Genomic DNA, 11,097 nt, shown 5'->3' with positions numbered 1-11,097 from the left:
CTTTGACTTTAAAAAGTTGAATAAAGTTTTTGAGAAAAAAAGTTGAATAAAGTTGAATGCACAACTTTTAAAATATTTATTTCTATTTTAAATTCTTTAGCATGTGCCTCAAGAGCACATGTTAACATTTGCCTTAAAGATATAATTGGTTTTGCGGAATTTTGACCGAATTGATTTTGATATAATTGACTTTGTCAAAATTGAGTTAAAATTCAGGTTTGAATATGTTAATGCAGAATTGATTAAATAAAATAGATGTTGTTTTGATCAAAATTGCTTTTGAATGTATAATTACTAAAATTGGCATAGTTACATTCAAACAAATGGACGTAGTTGATTGTATGTATTCAATATAAATGTTGATATATTATTTAATTTAAATAAATAAATAAATTTTTTATATTGGGCCTTTGGCCCTCTTTTGTACAAAAAAAAATCTATATTAATTTAATAAATAATAAATACAATCATGACCATAAACATTTTTTTGTTTAAATTAAATACAAAGCAAAATCTTGCAAGGAAAGTGGTTGACTTTATAGAGAAAAATAAAATAAAATAATGGATTGTAATCAAATTAAAATTGTAACTTTTAACCATATTTGTTTTTGAAGATGAGAATTGATTTTGATGGTGTAAAAGCTCAATCACACGCTTTCTCATCCGTTGATATGCTGATGTGGCCCCGGTTGTTATGACTTATGACTAGTAAGTTGTGATTTTGAAGTTTCCAGAGAAGGGATCTTGAACAAGAAACAATTGGAATGGAACAGTGTGAAACAAGAAAAGGAGCATAACACGGTTCGGTCGATTTTCTATCAACTTTTTTTTTTGGGGTAAATTTCGCCATCAACTAGTAGATCCAAAATAATTAAACCTTCCTGTCAAAAATGATAGTTATGAAACTGTAAATGTCTTTATCCTTCTTATATACTCCCTCCGGTCTTATTCATAAGAAACATTTGACTTTTTTGATTTATTGCATAAATGGTGTATTTGGTCTATATTTTAGACAAGATACATTAATTACACAATAAATCTAAAAAGTCAAATTTTTCTTATAAATAGGACTGGAGGGAGTATTACCGGTCAAAATTAATGTGTTTTATTTGTTAAGATAAAATTAATTAAAACCTTTGTTTGTATTTATATTTTTAATATTTTATATATTTACTGTAGAAAGTGAAATAATTTAACCAATAATTAATTTTTAGACTTTGGTTCTCTTAAAAAAATTAGACTTTGGTGTGTAGTATAATGTGTTTGGGCTGACCAACAAGACCAACAAATGCCGAGTAGGTTTGACCTCTGCAACATGACAAATCAAAGTTTAAATTTTAACAAATAGAGATTACTTATATATAGCATCCATATCGAATATGATTACTTCTCATATGAAAGGGATATTGTGAAGAAAAAAAAACATGGTTGCGTTGAGTTGTTTTTTTTTTTTTTTGAGGAATTTGCCTTGAGTTGTTGATGTGGCTTAATGAAAACCACTTAGTAGTGGTTATGGAATCTAATTAATTTGGGTTCCTTAATCACTTATTTTGATTAAACAACTATTACGTAAATGGTTCCTCAAAAAACTATTACGTAACTGGCATCACCTAATACTAACATTTCTTGCAGTGATTTTAAAGAGGTTCAATCGATAACAACCTTGCTAGATAAGGCCATTTCAGGTCTATACGCTATTTTCATGATAAGCTCATAATTACTTGATGAATCACTCTTAACTTTACTTCCTATACTTATACTTATATCATCGACCTAGGACTAGCGAGTAAATGTCTACCTAAGTTGACAATGGTGTTTTATCATTTTAGTTTTTTTCCCCCTTACATTTGGCAATTAGGAGCAACATCTAAATGGGAAGATTACAATGAGAATAGGGCTTCACACTTCTCCACTCTCCCCTTTTTTGGAATATTTCAAATTTGACGAAAAATTATCTGAAATGTTTTATTCGATTGTAGATTATGCACTTAATTTGAAGGAAAATTTCACTTAGTAGTGATTTTCAATCACATACCAAATGATTTTTTTAATGATTTTGAACTTCAAAATAACGTGATATATGGATTTTTTTTTTCTTTTGGATTATTTCAATTGTTTTGTTTACTTTGATCTTTTTCTATCATTTTGTTGGCAGGTGAAAAATGATGATGTATCATTTCAGAAAAGCAGAATAAAATAAATTTTGTATCTACTCTTAGCTCAGTATGAGAGTAGATATGAGACGTGAAGAATATGGCTTCATTTTAAACAAAATAAGAAATAATGGTAGATGGATTTTCATATCTATAGTATTAATTCATTTCCTATGTTGCAGTTTAATTTGAATCTATATTTTACTCTTTTTAATTTGTTTGTCTGCTATGTTTTATTTTTAGATCCATTTGGTGAAATTGATGGCCATGAAAGACAATTTTTGGATGTTTCCTATCATTTTGAAACTAGGAATTTTTTGCACAAAAATAATATCATTTGACTTGCGTTCCTTATGTGTATTTTTGTGGTAGTGATAAAAATGTTCATTTGTGTGCAATTTAGACATGGGATCTATTTTAAGTATAAGTTATTCACATGCCATACATGACAAAAATTTATTTATTTATTATACTAACTACTTACGTTGAATCTTTCTTTGTCGACTAAAAGGTATTCAATGGCATCAAATCTCATGTTGCAACCTCGCGTATTGTATCTAGCCTTTGCCTCGTGGATATATTACAAAATGTGCCAGATAAAAATAGGACAAATGTAGTCTTTACAACAACCATAACTTTTGGGAATCTGTAAGAAAATTTTAATATGAGTGAGAACCTCATAGCATTTTTTTTTTGTCAAGTCATATATTGCCTTTATATTGGCTTAATATAAGAGTTAATGTAAAAGGATAATAAATTTGTGCCAAAATTTTTGCTCTGTTCAAATTATTTTCTGATAACAAATTCAGACATATTGAGACAACGATAGAAACCTCTTTCGTAAATCTAATCGGCTTCAAACAATAATTGAAAACTCAGGTCACATCAGAGGCTGTTTGCAAAATAGAAGAAACATAAATCAATTAGTGATATTAAAGATATGCACACGTTATCTTTACAGACTCTAACATCGATGTTACCATGTGAATCACAGTAAACGTCAAACAATTTTTAGGAGCTTTACAAATTGATTGAAGAGTAAGGGAATTAATGAGTTTAAAAATGGTGTTTACAAGAATTTGAGTTTGTATCAAGAGAATAAAAAATTGAAAGATAAGTGTAACATGCTTGAAGAATTTATTCGCAATTGAAACCAGAAAACCACTCACCTAAATCATGACGAACTAGAAGAAAGAGTTTGTTTGAATCGAAATGGTGAGTACTGGACAAAACAATGCATGACAAATTTTTAAGGTTGGACAATTTTTTATCATGTGCGTTGTTCGGCGCACAATAAACAACACAAACAAAATAAGATAAAATTTACTGCAATACTCTTTATAAATCGATATATTAACAGATAAGATAGAGTGAGAGAGATAGAAATGAGTGAGATGGGTGAGAGAAAGAGGCATTGGGGGGAGGGAGACTACATGAGAGATATGAGAGAGATTGGGGTGGAAATAGAGAGATAAGAGAGATACGAGAGGGACGAGAGCGGATATATGAAAGGGATAGAGAGAGAGAGAGCCAAAAGAGATAAGAGGGGTCTGAGATAAAAAGTGAGAGAGAGAGAGAGAGGTTGGTGTAAGAGATAAGAGATAGGAGAGGGATGTAAGAGAGAGAGAGAGAGAGAGAGAGAGAGAGAGAGTTAGGGGGAAATGAGATGGAGATACAAGAGGGAGGGAAAATGAGAGTGAGAGATGAGATAATAGAGAGAGAGAGAGAGAGAGGCGAGGAGAAATAGATGAGGGAGTGGAGGAGAGAGGGAGAGTGATAGAGCGAGAGGGGAGAAAAATGAGAGAGAGAGAGAGAGAGAGAGAGAGGAGAGAGAGAGAGAGAGAGAGAGAGAGAGAGAGAAGATTAAGGGATGAAATATTTTTTTTATTAGAAAATAAAGGGGTATTTTTATATTTTAGATAGTCTACACTTGAGAAAAAATATAGGGTTTAGTGAGGGACAATTTCAGTTTTCACCTAAAAAAAAAGTTTTTGTTCTTTAACTTACCCCTAATTTTGTCCAATCCTCTGAAAGGGTTTTAAATTAAACACATCAAAACTCCAATCCCTTATTTTTCAGCAAATCAAACGCTAAAAAAACAATAGAAAAATTTGATGTTTGGTTTTGGCTGGTGAGAGAAAACGAAATAAACTTTTTGAGTTTTTCAAAGAAAACCCACATCGTTTTGTAAATACATGTACATCAAATCATTAATCATCCTTGGTCTGGGGAAGTTTTCTAAGACTTTGTTTGGGAGTTTGGAGGGGAGGGGAAGGAAAGACTTTGGTGGGACAAAAATATAGTGGGAAATTAAGAAATCTTTCACATTTTTTAAAAGAGTATTTTTTTTTAGTGAGTGATAAATTAATGCTTAAGATTAATATATTTTTAATTTTTAAAAATATTATAACAACATATTAAATTTGAAGAATTCACATAAACCCTCCCAAAACCCCCAAAACCCTCCTCCAATACAATATTTTAGTTCCCAAAATGAGGAGGGTTTTATATTTTGAAGAAAAATAGCCCCTCATAACCCCTCCTCCCAATATCCTCTATTTTTTCCACTTTCTCCTTCCATTTTTTTTCCAAACCCTCCCCTCTCTTTTCCTCCATACTCGCAAACAAAGTCTAATTGTCCAACTTGGTTTTACTCAACTATTGTGATAGTTCAGTAAGATTTCAGTTTAGAAAACTAAAGTATGAACAATCCTAGCTAATTTGTTGCTAATAAATTGAATCATCCTCTTAATGATTATCTAACGGTCTAGATAGAATTATTTATAAAAATTTTAAATTATTTAATATGGTATATAATTAACAACTAATTACATTCGAACACAGATATGTTACTGCATGCTAATCAATTTTGTGTGAGACTAATATGAATTTTTCATTCAAAATCTATCATATTTGTGTTTGAACATGTTTGATAACATTGATATATTTTTATTCAATGACCTTTTAAAACATGTATAACTAAATTATTATCCCGCTCCTCTCACCCAAAAGAAATAAAATTATTTTTTAATAGCGGTTTATTTACCCGTGCTTGGCACGGGCTCCATACTAGTTTTAACAAATAGAGATTACTTATATATAGCATCCATATCGAATATGATTACTTCTCATATGAAAGGGATATTGTGAAGAAAAAAAAACATGGTTGCGTTGAGTTGTTTTTTTTTTTTTTTGAGGAATTTGCCTTGAGTTGTTGATGTGGCTTAATGAAAACCACTTAGTAGTGGTTATGGAATCTAATTAATTTGGGTTCCTTAATCACTTATTTTGATTAAACAACTATTACGTAAATGGTTCCTCAAAAAACTATTACGTAACTGGCATCACCTAATACTAACATTTCTTGCAGTGATTTTAAAGAGGTTCAATCGATAACAACCTTGCTAGATAAGGCCATTTCAGGTCTATACGCTATTTTCATGATAAGCTCATAATTACTTGATGAATCACTCTTAACTTTACTTCCTATACTTATACTTATATCATCGACCTAGGACTAGCGAGTAAATGTCTACCTAAGTTGACAATGGTGTTTTATCTTTTTCGATGGAAAATGTTGTTTTATATTAATAAGTGTGACAGTGAGGCTGCACCAAAATTTGAAGATGGAAGCACGAAATTAAATCCACTTCTACTAATTAAGCTCTTCACTTCAAATATAAAACCCCTTCAACACAAATGCTTTCGTAGCCCAAGAAAAATATTTGCAAATAGCATTGAAGAGCAATGTTGAACACATTTTCTTTCATGAAAATGTCGTTTTACAAAGAATTGTTCCTCCAAATTCTGTTGATTTTCTCTTTGATTGCTCTTAGTTCCCAAACTCGTTATCAAACAAGGAGTCACTATAATTTTGTCGTGAGTCCTATCATTTTGTGACAATTACTTAATACTCTCTAGCATACTAGTAAAACATTATGTAGCATAGTAGCTTCCCTCAATTAAAAATGTAGCATAGCAGCCATAACCCTAATTTTCATGTTTTAAAATGTTTCCGCAAACTAAAGTTGTTGCATGATTTGGCCTTTTGAGCGGAGAGCTAGTTCTATGCGGCATTTTTTTCACCTTGAATTGTTGCATGAAAATAACTAGTCTGTAATTGAAATACATTTCTATACTATCTGTCACATATATACAACGTTATCTTAATTAGATCGTATTTTAATTTATATTTTGTTGCAATTCGCAGGTGAAAGAAGCCCGTTACACAAGACTGTGTTGCACAAAAAGCATATTGACTGTGAATGGAAAATTTCCAGGACCAACTATAAGAGTCCACAAGGGTGATACAATCTATGTTAATGTTTATAACAAGGGAAAACATAACATAACTATACATTGGTATTGATTTTTCAATCATTGATGACACATGCAAAACACATGATCACAATGTATGGAAAACTAATTATATTCTTAAATATATGACCAGGCATGGAGTGAAGCAGCCAAGGAATCCATGGGCAGATGGTCCTGAGTACATAACTCAGTGTCCAATCCAACCTGGAGGGAAATTCAGACAGAAAGTGATTTTTTCAGAAGAGGAAGGGACTATATGGTGGCATGCTCATAGTGATTGGGCTAGAGCAACTGTCCATGGGGCTATCAATATATATCCTACAATAAATAGTACTTACCCTTTTCCTGAACCTGATGGAGAAATACCCATTATATTTGGTATGAAAATCTTTTGAAGCTGTCATTGATCATATATATAAACTAGTGTACAAATTTAAGAGAAAAAGAGGGGGGAAATTAAGATTTTATTTAATTTATACATGTAGGTGAATGGTGGAAGAATGATGTCAACAAGGTCTTGACAGAATTTCTTGAAAGTGGGGGAGCCCCAAATTCATCTGATGCTATCACTATTAATGGTCAGCCAGGAGATTTGTATCCCTGCTCCAAATCAGGTATATGCATCAAGATTTTTTCCCTTTAGTAATTATTTTTTGTTTGAGTAAATTAAAAGGATAGTTTATTATTATTTTTTTTCCTGCGATCACTACTCTGTTTAATTAGATTTTTTTTTTGTTAATAAATAAAAATTAAAAGATATTTATTTTGTTGGTAAACTAAAGGAATAATATTTTATGTTTAATACCGTTTAACAAAAAAAAATGGTTAGGTTAGCAAAATATATTGTTAGCAAAGAAATTGATTAAAATAAAAAGTATAAATTTATACTAAGTATTTTAAAAAGCAAGCAAAAAATATGAAGTTGAAGAAAAATGGTAGCTTGTTATGAGCTGTTAGATTTGTCTGTGAGTGAAAAATAGAAGCAGAAAAATATGAAATGTAAAATGTAAGGTATAAAGAGAACAAATCTGAAAATGGTAAGATTAAATGGAGAGATGTTGTTCAAATATTTGAGTAAAAAAATGCAACAAGAGTAGAAAATGCAACCATGAGATTTACTCTATTAAATTGTGAGTGAAGAAGAAGATAATTAGTGATTAAAAAATAAATGAAGGTTGTGAAGTGATGAAAATAAAGTGAAAAGATGGAAGAAAGAAGAAGAGAGGAGAGAGATGTTAATTCTGAGATGAACAAATAAATTAGACAAAATGAGAAAGAGAGCTAAAGTTTTTAGAGCCAGGATGCTCTTCATTTAGGATTCTATTCATTTTTCTATATGAAGATGATTCTATTCATTTTTTTTTTCTATTTAAAGAAGTATTTTTTTGACGTAATTATTTGAAGAGATAAAGATAAATAAATTTGAAAAAAATATAAATGATTAATGGTGGTTGGACCCACTTAATAGTAAGATCCATTATCTATTTTGTTTTTTTATTTATTTTGTATATATCTATCTAAATGATATCCTTTATTTATTTTGAAATTTAATTAAATTGAAAAGGTGGAGGAAATGAAGGAAAAATGACAATGAAAATGACCAAGTTATTCTAAGTTTAGATATATGGGAGAAAGGAAATGGGTCTCTGGTCATCCGAAGTTGGTCGTAAGGTAAATATAACATGATCAAAATTTATTTTACCTAAAAATCAAACTCGGGTTCCCTCAAGAATCATATTTATTGAAGTAGTTGAAAGAGTACTTATAATTTTTATTGAGAAAATATGTATTATAGTTTTTAATGATGTGAAATCATAAATATCATGTATATTTTTTTTTGTTCAATAATATAATATTATATTAAAGTTAAATATATGTATATAACCATTTCTGATCCGACTTTAAAATCTCGAACCCGTGAGCACATTAGCTAATTGTCCTGTCTTGTCTTAATTACCTCGACTTTTATGTACATTGTCGGTACATAGTTTTTATTAAACTTAAACAAGGCTACCAATAATACAATGGTCTAAGTGGAACTGCACTCAGATCTTTTAAGTAAAGTCTCGAGTTTGAATCTTGTGAATGATAATACGTGGTTGAGAGGGAAGACCCTACTAAAAGCGATCAATCATATTCTCAACCTGAGCTTAATCATCATAAAAGTCTAGTGCATACTTCACACTAAGCGTGTGTTTGTTTCCACGTTTCTCTTTTTTTTCTCGCGTCCCAAGACAATTTCACCGTGATTTTATAAATCTAAAATGGCTAACTTCTTCCGAGTCGTACGTTTGGCAGTTGTTTCAACGTGGAAACAAACAATCACTAATAACATAATTGCTCATAAGAAAAAACTCTTAAAATAACCATTAATCTTGACTCTCTAAGAAATATATGTCATGTTTCAAACATTATTGTATATTAGATGTTTGGCTCTAAACGTTGGATTTGCTTTTACTTTTCAGAAACATTCAAGCTAAGAGTAGAACAGGGAAGGACATATCTTCTACGCATGGTCAATGCTGCAATGAATCTTATTCTCTTTTTCTCCATTTCTAAACACAAACTCACTGTTGTTGGTGCTGATGCTATTTACACAAAACCAATGACAAGAGATTACATTTGCATATCACCAGGACAAACAATGGATGTATTGCTGCATGCCAACCAAGAACCTAATCACTACTATATGGCTGCAAGAGCATATTCAAGTGCAGCAGGATTAGAGTTTGATAATACCACAGCCACTGCTATAGTACAATACAGTGGGAGTTATACACCACTTTCAACTCCTTCATTACCTTATCTTCCCAACTATAATGACACACAAGCAGCTTTTGACTTCATCAGAAGCATTAGAGGCTTACCTGAGAAATACCCCCGTGAAGTCCCACAAAAAATCACCACTCATATAATAACCACAGTTTCTATCAACACCTTTCCATGTCCCAATGACCAATCATGTGAAGGCCCAAATGGAACCATTTTAGCATCTAGCATGAACAACATAAGTTTTCAAACCCCTAGTAAATTTGACATATTAGAAGCCTATTACTATCATATCAATGGGGTGTTCAGAAAGGGATTTCCTAGTTTTCCACCTTTCATATTTAACTTCACTGCAGATAGTTTCCCTTTGACCTTGAATACACCAAAAAGAGGAACTAAAGTTAAAGTTCTAAAATATGGCTCAACAGTGGAACTTGTTTTCCAGGGGACAAATTTGGTTGGAGGAGGGTTAGACCATCCCATGCATCTCCATGGATTTAGTTTCTATGTCGTCGGATACGGGTTTGGTAATTTCAATAAAAGTAAGGATCCCATGAATTACAATCTCATTGATCCTCCACTTTTGAATACTGTCTTGGTGCCTAAAAGTGGATGGGCTGCCGTTAGGTTTTTGGCCTCCAACCCAGGTATGTGCTCTAGTGAATTTATACACAGTAAGCATCTTTGTTTTTCTTTAAGGTAATATGATCTTTAAGTCACACTAAGTTTCTTGTAAAAAGGAAAAAAGAATCATAAACAAGAACCATAACAAATCATTCTATTAGCAACCCTTGTAAATGGCATTGCATATATATATAGTCCTTATATTTAACTATTTTTTTCCATTTTTCTTAGATCAAAACTCATTGTTGCACTAAATTATAACTATTTTATGTATAAATCTGTTCATTCAATTGCAGGAGTATGGTTCCTGCACTGTCATCTAGAACGCCACCTCACTTGGGGCATGGAGACCGTGTTTATTGTGAAGAATGGCAAATCCTTGAATGAAACATTACCGCCTCCGCCACCAGACATGCCCCCATGTTGATTAATCTTTTAGACTTTTCTTATGTATGCTGTGACAATTTTATGTAATTCAATAGTTTTCAATTTCAGTCATTTAATTTTGAGTATGTGCTTCTAGAATGTTGAGTTGGCAAGGTTGTTATTGGATTCCCTTGGTAGTGGCAATGATTGGAGAATTGTTGTAACCAACTTTGCTACAAATAGTCTTGATGATCAATGAAAGAAAGGGTATCCAATTTAATTTCAATCAAAATTCTTTCTCACTTTACAACTCTGATTTTCAAGTACACTTGAACCTTTTCCATCAAGTAGTATTCAAAAGCTACAACTCCTAGCAATGTTGTGGTTATTACCATAATCTTTCTTAACAATCTAAAAATCCATCTCATATGTAGACGTAAATGACTTTCTTTACCCCGATCACTCATAAGTCATAATACATAACCTCATGTGTTAACTGTTAAATTCAACTGTTCAATCCTAATTACTTCGTTATCGAATATGCAAAACTTTTAATAAAATCTCGATTTGAATTTTCTAAAAATTTGGGTTTGTATATTTTATTCATATTTAATTGTCGTTTTTAAAGTTTAATACAACTTTAAATATTGATGTGTCAATTATATCATTAACTATTAACTTCAAAGAGAGAAATAAAGAGAATGCGATAATAAATTATTAAGGGTAAAATATATAAAATGTAAATATTGGTATCAAAAGTAACAATATTTACTTTTTTGAGGAATAAGTAACAATAATTATTAATTATCTTTTTTTTTCTTACCAAACTAGTAACATACCCGTGCATCCGCATGGGTACTGGTTGGTT

General features: G+C 31.1%; 1 protein-coding gene across 1 annotated transcript; it reads left to right on the top strand.

Annotated features, from left to right (window-relative positions):
* The first annotated feature begins 5,765 nt into the window (after window positions 1–5,765).
* LOC146942075 (laccase-15-like) lies at window positions 5,766–10,521 on the top strand. Its single transcript, XM_085756040.1, has 6 exons — window positions 5,766–6,032; window positions 6,364–6,515; window positions 6,604–6,848; window positions 6,956–7,084; window positions 8,936–9,886; window positions 10,160–10,521. Exons 1-6 carry the CDS (start codon window positions 5,901–5,903, stop codon window positions 10,288–10,290), a joined length of 1,740 nt encoding a protein of 579 aa, XP_085612166.1. The 5' UTR covers window positions 5,766–5,900; the 3' UTR covers window positions 10,291–10,521.
* The last annotated feature ends 576 nt before the right edge of the window (window positions 10,522–11,097 follow it).

This window comes from Medicago sativa, chromosome 3 (assembly GCF_051527215.1).
Source record: "Medicago sativa cultivar Bolivia chromosome 3, Bolivia_mono, whole genome shotgun sequence".
Taxonomy (NCBI): domain Eukaryota; kingdom Viridiplantae; phylum Streptophyta; class Magnoliopsida; order Fabales; family Fabaceae; genus Medicago; species Medicago sativa.
Note: the sequence above shows the minus strand (reverse complement) of the source record. Positions and strands in the feature narration are given on the sequence as shown.

Excerpts from the sequence above, each read along its gene's own strand:
- LOC146942075 (XM_085756040.1), top strand. The coding sequence starts at position 5,901 with ATGTTGAACACATTTTCTTTCATGAAAATGTCGTTTTACAAAGAATTG. Across the intron at positions 6,849-6,955 it reads AGAAATACCCATTATATTTG|GTGAATGGTGGAAGAATGAT; the intron begins GTATGAAAATCT and ends TTATACATGTAG. Across the intron at positions 9,887-10,159 it reads GTTTTTGGCCTCCAACCCAG|GAGTATGGTTCCTGCACTGT; the intron begins GTATGTGCTCTA and ends ATTCAATTGCAG.